General features: G+C 37.1%; 1 protein-coding gene across 1 annotated transcript in view; it reads left to right on the plus strand.

Annotated features, from left to right (window-relative positions):
* Positions 1–14,210, plus strand: part of UMAD1 (UBAP1-MVB12-associated (UMA) domain containing 1) — a 77,624-nt gene extending 63,414 nt beyond the window's left edge. Inside the window, exon 4 of the mRNA XM_030444215.1 lies at positions 11,064–14,210. Coding sequence (XP_030300075.1) covers positions 11,064–11,321 — 258 coding nt within the window. The 3' untranslated portion in view covers positions 11,322–14,210. The remainder of the gene's footprint in view (positions 1–11,063) is intronic.
* The last annotated feature ends 401 nt before the right edge of the window (positions 14,211–14,611 follow it).

Consider the following 14,611-nt stretch of genomic DNA (forward strand, 5'->3'; position numbering starts at 1 on the left):
TTGGACTAAAAGCCAGTAATGCTGGTTCACTTCACTGCTGTCAACAAATTGATTGGGCAGTCATCCTGCCTCTGGGAGCAACCCTTCTGGGCTTTTCAATAAAATGTTAAAATTGATCTAAAATGCAATGTAGATCATACATCTCTTGTGAGACTGAGTGCTAATACAGCCTGATGGTGCAGTGATATTTACAATGTGATGCATTAGTGTAAAATTGTGGCTGAAAGACTGGTGTAGGGCAGCTTATAATAATGATTCCATACACCAAGTAAAGAAAACAATGTCTTTGGGTTAATTTCATTGACACTTTTAGGGGAAAGCAAACAAACAAATAAACAAACCCCAAACAAAACCCACAGATAGCAGTGGGCAGTTCATTGTAATGGAAAGGAAGCACAGCATAAAAGCTGTCCCATTTCAGTTCCAAGTGCTAATATTGATAAGACAGGAATACGTTTTTCTGTCCTTTGCATCATTGTGGTTTGATCCTTTCACCATAATGTGCTGCTGCAGTCATTTCTGCCTTTGCCTTAAAAAAAATCCCCAAAACTTTGCTACTCTCCAGCTGTGTCAGACTTGTGAAAGGCTGTGCACTGGGTAGCACATAGTCAAATTTTGTTCTAAAGCACTTCTTAAAAATCCAGCTATAAAATGGAAATTATTAGTTTGCAAACTTCTTAGCTTCCACAGTATTGCAAATGTTCAGATTACTTTTCCAGTGTAGTAATGCAATTAGTAGACCTGCTTGATAAAATAAAAAATCTACCTTAAAACCTAAAATGTGCCCTTCTTCCTTTTTGTCAAGGTCCAATTACTGTCCTTCCATAGAGAACCAGGAGGCTGAAAGAGGCCACTTTGACTGAACACGATGACCCATATTTGTTTCTTTTTGTTTAATTGATTAATTATTTGGTCCTTTACTGCTTTGAGTCATCGTGTTGTTATTCCTGCATCTCAGAAGCCTGAGCAGTAGATGCTGAGGTCAACTCAGTCTGTAAATTTAAAATTCATAAATTTAAAATTTGAAATTCATAGACAGGACATAATGCTTTTCTTGCCCAGGTTGTTGGTTTTTAAGCTGCATGATAAAAACCTCAGAACAAAACACTTAGTACAGCAATTTTAATTCACTCATCTGCCTAAGAATCCATTTATGTTCTTCAAGACTAAGGAGAAAAGACCATTAGGAAGATCCAGGGGTTTTGATTTCTAACAAAACTCCTGAAACACCTCTGAGAACATGGCATGCAGGCATCACTGGAGGAAGCTTCACCTGGGGTTCCCAGTATTAGTTCTTTTCTGTTCACTCTGCTTAAACAGCTTTTTTCTGAAAACTAAATCCAATATTATTTTGGTTTCCTTTCCCCTTATTTTAGATGGAAATTGTTATCCCCCTTTTTTCTCTCATTGATGATAATGTTTCAGGAGGCATTTCATGGATGTTGCTGACTACCTTAATTACTCAAGGAGCAATTTCCTTTTCTTCTCCAAACAGTGACTTGTCATTTACGCCACTCTTCCCAGTTGTTCCAGTTAGCTGAAAAATTTACTGACAGTCTTTTCTTTCTTTCTCTCTCTTTTTTTTTTTTTTTTTTTTTTTTTTTTTTTTTCTTTTTTTTTTGGTGAAATCACATTTGCTAAAAATCTTTTACATTTATTTGTCTGAGTTCTTGAGGCAATAGCTTCATTTCCCATTCAAGTCCTTGGATTTTCATACACTTAGTAGTGTAAGGAGAAAATGTGGTATTTATTATCCCTCTCGCTCAAAGATTCTGCTCCACAGACATTTTCCATCTCTGAGAAACTGTCATCTTTTTCCTGCTGTAGGAGGTTACCACCTTGAGACTTTTACAATAGTAGGGCTTGGGAACAAAAGGTAGACGTAGAGGCAGAGACCTAGTTTTTCTAAGCTCCTCTTATTTTCAGGACATAAGGTTCAAAAAAATTATTCAGGCTGTTTTTTGCTTGGAGCATTCGAAAGAAACTCAAATCTTGTTACTAACTGCATCAACTAAATGGAACTGCTAAATTAAAAAGGGATTATTTAAATATTGTTTATTTCAATAAAGGTAAAGTTTTATAGAAAATTCATTTCTTCCTATATTCTTTGGCTACACCAGGGTTATCTGAGTTTTATATTTTCTTCAGGAATGATGGTAGCTGCAAAATAAATGTGAGTACCTTGTGCTTTTGGATGACGTTGAAGTTGCAGAGCAAATCCATTATTGTCCTTTATCAGACTTCTCTTTTCATTTTGCAGTATATTGACTTGTCCTTCACTTCTGATTTGTGGCTGCAGAATGCATTGCTGGATGTCTAGAGCTGTGTGTATTTTCAATTACAGTCCTTCTGGCTCACATTTGTACTTCCTATATTAATTTTTATGAACTTCTTCATCTTCCAGATTACATGCTACAGAAAAAAAGGAAAAAAAACATAATCTGCCATTGTTGTTAACATTACCTGGCATTGTCAGAAGCACAACGTGCTGAATGTTTATGTTGCCCATTATAATGTATGAGATCTTTGCTATTAATGGTTTGCATAGAATGAACAGGAGCTAGCTAGAGAAACTGTTTCTTACTGACCCATACCTCTCTCTCTCTCTCTTCTAAAATAATTTGTATCACAATATTAATGATAAATGAATTAATGTCCAAAATTCACCTGTTAAAACAGTGCCTTGAACTCCAGAGTGGCACAGGGAGGCAGCAAGAAAAGGAACCCTGCTACTGAGGGGACATAAATGCTGGTAGAGCTCTTCAGTGATCACATTCAGAAGTACTAAAATTGATTGGGATAGAAGGAAAGAGTAGAATTATTTTAGTTATGATGGAAAACTAAGACATAATTTTTAGTAGAGATTTAGAATCTTTTTCTGCTTTCTTCTTATTTCTGCTTTCTTCTCTTCCTGAAGTCTTCATGTTGCATCTTACGCTGTTTATTCACAGTTGTATAGCTTCTCATTATAGGTGCCCATGTTTAAAACTATAGTTGTCTGTCTTAAAACAATTATTGAATGAAATAATCAGTAAGAATTGGGATTAAAGAAATAAAAGCCAGAACTGGGAATAAAAATATTATTATACAATGTTAGTTTTATTAAATTCAATGTAGTTGCTAAATTTATCAACAACTCCCCACCAAATATTTCCTGTGCCCAATTGTTATTCTAGGGAATTGAGTAAAATTGAGTAAACTAAATGACTTTAGTCTTGCTCTGCTTTGAGTCTGCACAATTTTAACTTAAAAAAACCATTTTTTTTTTCCTCTAGAATGAACAAATGAGATAGTTGGTCTAGGCACCAGATATGCAGTCTTTTGTGGTACATGAGAGTACTTTTCATGGTGGAATTACATTCCTTAAGTGTTTCATAAATAAAACTCATTAGGAATCTCTTGTATTTGCTAGGATAATTAAACTAACATGTTTCAACTGTAGAGTATTTGGAATATCCAGAGTTCAAATGTCAACCTCACAATTCCTCCCCTCTGCAGAGATTAACAGTTTGAGCTTTTGATAGGGCAAGGAGCACGTACTAAATGCAGAAAGTTCATTCTGCATTTAAAATATCCAATTGTTCCTACATTAGAGAAAAAGCTGGTTCTGAATGATTACACTTTTCTAATTGCTTTCATGCCAGTAAGGATGCACAAATGTGCATCATTATTGATACTGAATGTGTGATTAGCAAAGAATCACAGAATCACAGAATCCTAGGGGTTGGAAGGGACCTCGAAAGATCATCTAGTCCAACCCCCCCTGCCAGAGCAGGGCCACCTAGAGTACATCACATAGGATGGCCCTTCTGTTCTTTACAAGCCAGGATACTATGGGGGGAGCTTTGCTATGGTAATGAAAAACTGTAGAATGTCAGAGGTACTTTTCACCATTTTCCTTAGAATTTTTTCTTTTTAGATTTCAGCAACATTAACCTGGCCTTGATTCTGTTCTAGTTTAAGAAACAGCTGAAAAACGTGCTTGAAAGAGGAAAATGAAAAAGAAGAATATCTAAAATGCATGTCACAAATCAGTAAAGCTGTTCTTAAATGCTTGTTTTAAAATCTGGTTCTGTTTTACTCTGAGCAACAATATTGATAAATGGAGAAAAACCATGCTGTCTACTAATCACACAGAATTTGTACAGGTAGCAGGAGCTCTTTAAGAAAGACAAATCACTGCTGTATTCCAGAGTAAGAGCCATAAGAAGCTGGGAAACAAAAGCCCAAAGCAAGAGGGAAGGCTGAATTCCATTGACAGCCATTCTTGCTTCTAAAAGCCTCTCCCAGGGCTTGATCTAAGCCTGAAGCTTTAGCATGGAAGGCTGCCCTATTGTGACCACTGGCAACACCAATCCTAAACTGGTATTACAGTCCTGTTCACTGCATTTCTGCTAACAAAAGCAAGCAAAACCAAGCAAACAAATGACTGGGGAAAAAAAAAAAAAAAAAAGCAAGCAAACAACTGGAAACCATTTGGATTCTGCAATAAGATACTGCAAGGTCTGCAGCACTGCTTCTTCTATCTACTTCTGTTCTCCCAAGTAGAAGTATCTTTTTTTATTCAGTCCTTGGAGGAGATGTTGCCTAAGCTTGTGAGAGGGCCTCAAAAGAGTAGCAGCTCTCAAGACTCACGTGAGGTTTTTCTGAACCATCTCAGGGGCATCTGTATTATCCTTGACTGGATCAGTTTCTCTTCCCTCCTTACAGTTCTGTAAGGATATAGGTCACATTCTTACTGGTGTGTTGGGAGTGAGGATGTTCTGTTGTTGATGTTTTGAGTTTGTTTATTTGTAATTTTAAAAGCTATCATGTCATGTACACTTTCCCCCACTCTAGCAAGGTTTTACAGCTCCTTTTCTCCTAGTCTAAAAATTTTTAATATAAAATGCTAAACATTCAGAGCACCTTGTGAGTAATTCTTCTTTTCATAGAATCATAGGATTGTTAGAGCTGGAAGGGACCTTAAAGATCATCAAGATCCAAACCCCTGCATGGGCAGGGACACCTCCCACTAGACCAGGATGCACAAGGACTCATCCAACCTGGCCCTGAACACTTCCAGGGAAGGAGCATAAACAACCTCCCTAGGCAACCTATTCCAGTATCTTACTACCCTCATGGTGAAGAATTTTTTCCTGATATATAATCTAAATCTACCCTCTTTCAGGTTAAAACCGTGACCCCTTGTCCTTTCAGTACCCTCTCTGGTGAAAATCCCCACCCCAGCTTTCCTGTAGGCCTTCATGTAGGGAATGCTGCTATGAGATCTCCCTGGAATCTTCTCTTCTCCAGGATGAATATCCCCAATTCTCTCAGCCTGTTTTCATATCAGAAATTGTCTTTTCTGTTCCTCTTTGCCACTGCTCTTCTTATTTGAAAAGGGAATAAATTGTCATCAATGGAGATGCTCACTCTAGAATTCCTACAAATTTCATAAAAAGGCCCAGTGAATACCCTAAAAACATCAGCTGAAATGCAATTGGAAGAGCAGTCCCTTAAGACAATTTCCATTTCTAGATATATCAGAAATAACTACATAATGCTAAATAAAATCTGGGATGATACTTATGATACACTCTTTGCTGTAATACCACAAAATTGACTGAAATAAATACAATATTTCTGTATCACCAGTAGTGTTCTAGGTCTCTGCCATAATTATGATATTGGTGAATATTTAGTAAATATTCTGGATGACTGAATGTCCTGTTTGTTTCTTAAGGCTGTCTTTGTAAGGAAAATGGATCTGCTTCTGAGAAAAAAATTATCAAAGTACAAATTTCTTCAAATGAATCACTTCTTTAGTAAACCTTTTTCAATAGTTTGGATTATAATAATGCTAACATTGATCTTTGATTCTCCTACAGAGCACTGTAAATCCAACTTAACACTACATTGTATACTAAGCTTTTGTTTTTCTGTATAATACTCTTGGCAGACTTTATTGTTAGCACACAGAGATGTAGCAAATTAGATGGTTTTAAAGGCAGCTGAGAAACAGTCAAAAAATATAGAAAAAAGGAAGAACTTACTTCAGAGGATAATTTTATACTCTGTTAGTTTTGAAATAACACATAACACCCTTGCCATCAAAGTGCAATTAGTATCTGGTGGCCAGGTATCATTTATGATTAAATACTGTGTCTTCTATCCATGTTCATTTAGATTGCTAACCAAGAATGAGGAAAACACCTTTCTTATTTGAATTAAATTTTTTAATTTTTTTTTTTTGACTCACCGGTGTTTTGTGAAATGTAAATTGTTTTCTGATCTTCTATGTTTATTCAATTAATATTTCTCATAGCAGGATTGTGTGTCATAGCATTTGGCAGGGCTTTGTTTGGCTAATGCTTGGAGAATATGCTCTGTGTATTCTGGATAAATAAGTTAGGCATTTAAATAGAAACCAGTGTGACTAATAGGGGGTATCAAATTCTCTAGGCCTTGTAGTTCTACATATGCTTGAGGAATGCATGCACAGAAACAGAAGACATTTCATAACCTTGACTTTGATTGCATCACCCAGCTTGGTGTGAGGGTTTGCACTGTCACCAGCTTGGGGGATCTCAGCTCTGGTGGGTGGGTGGGTGATTGATGCTCTCTTTGGGAGTCTCCAGTTCTGCATTGTGTCACCACAGTCACCATAAACACCACTGGTGCTCAGGTTGGATTCATCAAGGTCTTTTCACTGATGTGTGTTCTCCTGCTCATGAGTGAACTATGTCTTGGCTGTCTTAAACGATATCTTCATTATTTGGAAGCACAAAAATATGTCCAGCTTGGTAAGATGTTGCACATGAGGTCAGTATTTGACATCACTGCAGGGGTACTTGGAAAAAAATCTGCATAGCAAAGGGCAGTGGTTGTCTCTAAGGACTGTGCCAGGCAGAATTGTGTAGTGAAATGAGGCAACCAGGTGCCACTAATTGCCAGGTAGTGGCCATGAGCTTGTGTTAAGCCCACCTGTGCCTGATTAGGGTGGGCCCCCACTGCGCATGAGCAGGATTAGGGGGCCAATAAAAGGTGAGGCCTGAGACACAAACTCAGCTCACACTGGAACTCAAAATCTCAGCATGCTCCACTCAAGCCTCACCCTCAAGCTCATGCCACTCCCTGGAAATTAGTGGCACCTGGTTGCCTCATTTCACTACAGAATTGTAAAATTACTTTTTGCAACCTGAATTGCTCAGGAGCTTTTCTATTTGTATATTGTTACCGAGTAGATTATGTGATATACATTTAACACACTATGTACTAGATAAAAGGATGGGCTTCACAATATTCAAGGAGTTAAGCTGCAAAGATGACAGAATTTTCCAGCAGCCTCTCTTCAGTTAACTTTCCAGGTTAACTTTAGCCAGTGTTTTTTTGCTGTGTTTGGGCATTACTGCATTAAAGAATTGGCCAGGGTTTGTATTTTTGCCATTGCAAAAGCCAATCCAATAACAGTCACACAAAATGTGACTTGCTGAAAATGAAAAAAGTGAATGTGAATATTATAAAATAGGGGGAAATAACAATTTTTTCTGGGAAAAGCAGTAGTGGGTTATGTGTGAGTTCTTATTGTTGCTGTCATAAGTGACTGAAAAACCTCATGAGGGACTGGGTAGAGTGTGACCCAGTGACCACCAGATTTGAGATCACTTTATGGCATTTGTTATACTGACCTAACACTCTTCTTTGTTCCAGACTTACCTGTACTATGTTGCTCTCAGCCCTTTTGGGCTTCATTTTTGATACTGGTATGACTATTCAAATAGTATCAGAATCTATAGACTATTAAAAACCTCACTGATGGGATGCAGAGATCAAATATGGCAAAATGCTGTTTAGCAGGGAATTCTAAAGGAATTCATCCATTCTTAGTGCAGTCTTGCTTTGAAACATGGGGTGGGATTTAAAAATAAGAAAAACTGGTTCATTCTCTATTGTTGTGCAGAAGGGTTTTAATTTCCAGGGCTGCCCATTTGGCACCCTTCTAACAAATGTAAGGTTTCTGGAGGAAGGAAAAAATCCAAGATCCTTTGTGCTCTCTCTGGTTTTTTTTTTGTTTTTTTTTTTTTGTGAGGGAGGGTAGGGAGGGGAGGTTGTTTTTTGTTTGGTTTGGTTTGGGGGGTTTTTTTGGTTTTAGGGTTGTTTGTTTTTTTGTTCTCTTTGGAGTTAGTTTTACCATACAATAGTCTTAATTTGCATTGTAAAATGAGTTCATCCAGCTTTTGGGACAATTAAGATATAAACAGGTGTTCATAAAAGTATAATTTGCCAAACAAAATAAACACTAGATTCTAGGGATTTCTTATTCCTCTTCTTATCATCATTTCTTATAATTTCTTATTATCATCTGAGCTATGGGAATAGGACAGCAAGCAAGGGATCATTTTTCCCTTGAATGTGGGAATGTAGGGAGGCACAAGGGTCTTTCAAGATCTTTTTTAATTGATTCTTAGATGTAAATTATTGCTGATTTTGATTTGGGGCTTTGTGGCTCCACTCTCCCCTTCACAATATGGGACTGATGTAATACAAGCAAATACCAGCACCTCAATAAATGCTCCACAGGATAGTTCTTTCAAGAGGGAATGTAACACATATGTGCAAAGTAGAAATTAAGGGAAGTTTACAAGTTTACAGCAGCTAAAAATGTAAGTATTTATTTGAAGTATGGGGGGGGTGTTTCAGATAAATATCATGAACATAAATGCTCTGTTTGGCAATGTTTTTAGCAAGGAAATATGTCTGTAGCAGAAGGTGTTTATGAATTTTGTTATGATGTGCACCTTGAACCTGTTTGGCCATGAGAAGAAGGAAGAGTTCCCTCTGAAGTGTTATCCATCAGCAGCTGTAGGGGCTCAGATTCCTTATAAAGTGAGAGCTGCTGATCTTCAACTTTGTGCTGATTAGAACAGACAAGTAGAAGAGGTTTTAGTGTTTTTCCTGAACTAACAGTGCTGTTAGGTTTTTTGCTTATAGCTTGGAAAGCTGCAGTATGAGAACTATGCAAGCTATCTTCCTATTTTTTCTGCTTGCTTTCGTATTTTCCTTGCCCTCTAGAGATACCAGAATCAGTAAGGAAAAACAAAGGAAATCTTCTTTATCAACACTTGCCTCTGCTGTTGCATGTAGATTTCTGAAGAGCTGATAGCTACTGAGAGGAATAGAGAAGTGAGAAAAGGAAAGATAGGAAAAAGAAAAAACAAGAAGAAAAGATCTGTAAACTGTATGTGTAGGAATTATGTAGAAATGACATGTCAGTATTACAATAGCTTAGAGAATATTGTTAGAGGAGAAGAAACTCAGTGCCATATCCTATCTCCAGAAAGCTCTGAAGTGGCCCAGAAGAACAGTCAAAGATGGGACTACTGGTTTAGGTATCTGTAAAAATAGTTTATAACAATTAGCTAGAAGGTCTGAAAGGGGAGGGAAATCAAATAGCATTTGTACTGGGAAGTGAACCCCAGCAGCTCAGTAGGAAGGTGCTTTCCTGACTTGCATCCTTCTGAGCTCATTTGTTCCCCTTTTGTGTTGGATCATAACTAGTCAGTAGTTATATCTAGCAATCATTATTTTTAATAAAACTTCTTAACCCTAGGAAACTTTACATTATCCTGTAACACAGTAGTAATGGATCTTGGGAAGTTTATCTTAAGTTTTAGGTTTTCAGTCATCCTGAGTCTAAACAAAAGCTTCCAAATGAGGGCCCATTTCAGAGCATGCAACACCACTTCAGTCCCAGTATGTTGGGGATGTGAAAGCTTCTTCCCTAACCTAAAAAAAAAAATATGGACCCAAAAATATGGCTTGGATTGGCAAGATTATCTGTTTCATTGTTAACACTTTAAAAGAAGGTTTAATGTTTGTTTATCTGTCCTATTAGATGAAATTTTGGGTTGTGTAAGGAATCACTACTGCTCAGGTTGTGTTTGAGTCAAAGAAGTCAAATCTAGTCTGTGTTTTGAGGAGATGGAGCCCCTATGACCTGGCAAAATGCTTAGCTGGGTTACTTACAGCCAGGCTAGAAAACAAACCACATCCACCACCCAAGCTGCCCTTCTGTCACAGAGCCACAGCCTCAGTTCTTGGCTCTGACCTGACTTGTTAAGCACTTCTGAAAAATTACCGAATTTTTCTGTATGTGTACTTATACAAAATAGAAGTCCGTATAAAAAACATCTTACAGAGATGACATGAGAGCTATCAGTTTGCATAGCATTTTATTGCTATTAATAGTAAAACAAGTAAGATTTTATTTTTGGAGGCAGAGTAAACAATGTTTTTTTCTTTTTCTTTTTTAAACAAAAGAAATAATTTAGAAGTTTAAGGATAGACTCTTAATGAGGTTGTATTGGTAGGCAAATATCAAAGCTTGCAAATCTCTTGGGTCTAACATCCTATCTGCTGGCATTTTCTGTAAATAGTATTGATTGTTTCTGGATGGCAGGATTTTTTTATTTCATTGTTGGTTTTGTTTCCGGGGATTTCGCTGGGTTTTCAAAGTTTTTTAACTGTGGTTTTCTGTAAAGCACTTATTTGGCAATGCATATATTGCCGTATCCAATAGACCTCACCAGCCAGCCATGCAATTCCATTTCCCATTGGAAAGCATCAGTAATACTTTGAAATAACTGAGATAGGAGGGGTTTTAATCATCAAAGTCATGTATTTGTTGGACAACTTCTGAAAAGGCACAAGGAGAACAAAAGATGAAGTTTCATGAGTTTAGGAAAGGAGTTTATGAAGTAATTTTCCCTGGACCTAATGGCAAAAAGTCCTGCCAGCCCTATCAGTTCTAAAAATGCAAAGAAACAATACATGGATAAATGCCACTAATGATGTAGAGGAATCTATTCTGTTTTAGCCTTAGCTCAAGTTAGTCTGACCCAAAGAATTATATCAGTGTGTGTTAAGAATTGCTATTTTAGATATACCTGAACCAAAGTCTGAAAGTTATTTTTTGTTTTGAAATATGAGTAGGTCATGATGTTTCTAAATAAAAAGCTGCCTGATACGTAATGTTCTTCTTTACTTTTTTTACTTAATTTCTGTTCCTCTCTTCTCTTCAGATAAATACAGGGCACCGATCGCAGTCAACTGGGTCAAGTGCAGAGGAGGCAAATGAGAGGAGCCAAAATTTGGAGAGCAGCCCTTTCATGTCAGACCTTCTGAGTGATGTCCCCTTTGCCCTAGCACCACATGTGTTAGCAGTCCAGGGCATCCACAGTGATGTTCCTGACCGATTGCTCACCTACGACATCAATGATAATTTATCAAGATTTTGGTATGACTTTACACTTGAAAATTCAGTGCTTTGTGATCCTTAATGTTTTCTTTATTGTTACTCTGTGTGTCAAGGAGCAAGTCTTGAGGTGAAGATCAAGACTTACTTTACTCCACTTAGAATTTTGGGGGTCTGCCACTGATGTATCAGATGGATTGGGTCAGGAACATTATTATTCACAATGGTGGTGTATTTTTAGCTTTAAGTGAACTCTAACTTACAATGTAAACATTCTGTTTATCCCCAAAGAAATTAAGCAAAAGTGCTTCAGCCCTAGTAGGAGACTGGCTGTTGCTATCTACTTCCAGTAGTTAAGCTGCATACACAAACATTTCATAACTTTAAGGTGAAGTTTACACATCTGTGCTGTTTCATTATTTCACTCAGATACTAAACACATAGATCCTGTTACACATTTTTTTCAGATCACCTCTGATTTTCTACAGATAGAAACCAGTATTAACACTAAAGCAACACTGCTTCCCATGACTGGACAGACAAGTTTCCAGCTAAACCAAGCTTTAAAACTCAGAGTTAAAAGTGAATACTTAATTAATTATGAAGACTTAATAGAATTTTCTTAAGTTACCAATTTCAAGGTGAAAATCTGTTGCTTTGCTCCCTTTCCAGTAGATGGGATTTTTGTCCATCTCATTGTGTGCCTTGAGAGGTCCTCCCTGCCTGCCTGCTGGCTGCTGTTTGTTCTCATTACCACATGTGTTCCTGATTTACACACAGATCAGCTTTTCCACTTTAACCTCTTTGCCCCCTGAAGAAGCAAATCTCAGGACACCTACTTTTAATGGTCACACCCTTCTTTTTTTAATTTGTGTGCCAGAGATACAGATGGCAATGTTTAACAACAGGAAAACATTACATTGTTCCTTATCCAGCTAAATTAAATGGCTAAGTACCTAAACATGCATTCTCACAGACCACTGTGTTCCCTCCTCACAAACTTTGCCCGTGACTTTCCCGACTAAAACCAGAGCTGCTCTTGCGTGAGCAACAGCTCTTTGATGGAACTTCATGATTTGTCATGAATAATGATCTGTGTCACACAGAAAACTACACTTGTTTTCTCTTGGGGTGGAATATTTATATTGTGCTAGGTGTTAGTGGATATTTTCATATATTTTCTATGCCCAGTGATAGCTTAAAATACGTATGTTTTCTGACTTGCATCCTCTTACAGCATTTGAGGTTAATACTGTAGATAATGGAGAAATTACATTGTGAATATGTCTCAGGTTGTTAAATATTCATGGTTTAGGTTTTTAAAAAATGTATGTATTTAATATTTTGACAACTGTGTTCGTAAGTGCTTTGAACTTATTGTTTCAGGGAAAGTGTTACACTCTATTACAAAATGCTAAGTAATAGTGAGTTATTTTCAATGTGTGAGAGCAATTGCTTGACATGACTTATATTTACTCTAGCTTTGACTTCTCAGAGTTTATGGGAGCCTGAACTTGGAAATTCAAAGTCATTTTAGTATCGTTTAAAAATTGGGGTTCTTCTAAGGAAATATACCCCTCTTTCATCTGATGTATTCCGTGTGCTGCGTTGGTGTCTTGTGATGGTTTAGGTGACATCCATGACTGAGAAAAGTAAGCTGTGAGCTGGGAAGTACTCAAACCTCTTGGAAGGAAGAATTAATTTTACCAAGTTGTCTAGAACTGGTTTGTGTGCTGAGTTTTCCAGTTAACATGTAACTGAACCACTAAATTTAGTTTTCATGATTGTGATTGCTTTATGCTTAATCATTAAAGAATTACCCATTTTGTAAATAGCTTGCTTTCATTCAGATTGTCCATTTAAAATCTGAAGTGTTTCTGCAGCTCAGCTTGAAGCAGAACTGCAAAACCCTCTTGTAGAGCCAACAGACTCACTATACTTGTTCTTTTCTTCCTAGCTAACATGGCAAATATTTTTTTTTATTCAGTTGTTGTTCAGAGATAGAGTATTTAGCTAAAATCACATCTTGTCAAAATCACACTGTCCTTTCAAAAGAAAAGAAGAGACAAAGGAGGATGTGAGGAGGTTGTATTCACTTATGATGACAAATACAGATAGTAGGTTAAACATTTGGCTGTATCCTTAACCAGATTCTGTGAAGGGTAAAATTTACACCTGGCAAGAGTACTATTAATGAACACTGAAAATGTGTCTTCTGACTGCCCTCTCTTTAGCAAGGGCTGGAGCTGAAAGCTCTTCCTTGCTTGACATCATCAATAAAAAGTGGATTGAAGCCTAATGGTATCCAGACAACAAAAGTGAATTCTTCCCACTGGGGTAAGAAAAAAAAACACCCTTAAACTGCTATAAATCAGTAAGATTTATAGACATTACGATTTGCCTACTAATAACATGAAAATGGCACAAAATGTCCAGTAAAATAGAGATTTCAAAGAGTCTGAGCTCATATAAAAATGTGAATTCCTTGTGTAAGATACATTTAACATCACTTGCTAAGTGATTATTGCATAGGATATGTGTCAATATCTGTGTATCTGCCACAGTCAGCAAATACTGGGTGTTTCTGTATACCATCATTCAAACATTTGAGCACCTGTTAAGGGATTTAGTTGTTTTTTCTTTTTATGTACATACTATTAAAATATAACCAATGTTGATATCAAAATGGGAATCCGCTCTTTTTATGTGTTCTATATGTAAAAAGGAGAATTTTGATAGAACTGTTTGCCCTGTGTTATGCACGTGAATGTAAATTGGATAACAGAACTGAAATGCCATATTATGAATGTCAAAATTAAGAGCTTTGTCACTGCCATCAGTGGCCATACTAGGAGGCCTGCTTTCCTTTATTAAATGGTTTATTTAGAGTCAATTCAGTTCATGAGAGATTCTGAGTTTTGTTTGCAGCTCTCTCCATTTTCCTTGGAGGAGATATACCCTGTGCTGTGTGCTAGCTTCCTTGTGGAACTCCTTAATAAATCAAACATAACAAGACGTTTCTTATTTCCTCTGGAAAAGTTGTAAATACCGGCTCTGGAAAAAAGTCTAATTTTAAACATAGAAAAAAGGGAGCAAAGCCCACATGTTTAAAGGTAACTCAAAGAATAATTGTATCCAGAGCAGCCCAACAGAATGCTGACTGAGAGCTGGTCCCTACAGACAATTCCCTGGTGACAAAAGTAGAAGTGGAAGCAGACAGTGCTTGTGTCCAGCAGGTCAGTCAAGGAGATGGTTACAGATCCAGTTTCTGATATTTTCCATGAAGCATGATCCAAACCCTGATACTTCAGTACTGCAGCTGGCAGATATACACTTGTGTGGTCCCATATGAGAGGTTTTGACCCTAGATCAAAT

The sequence above is a fragment of the Calypte anna genome, chromosome 2 (assembly GCF_003957555.1).
Source record: "Calypte anna isolate BGI_N300 chromosome 2, bCalAnn1_v1.p, whole genome shotgun sequence".
Lineage (NCBI taxonomy): Eukaryota > Metazoa > Chordata > Aves > Apodiformes > Trochilidae > Calypte > Calypte anna.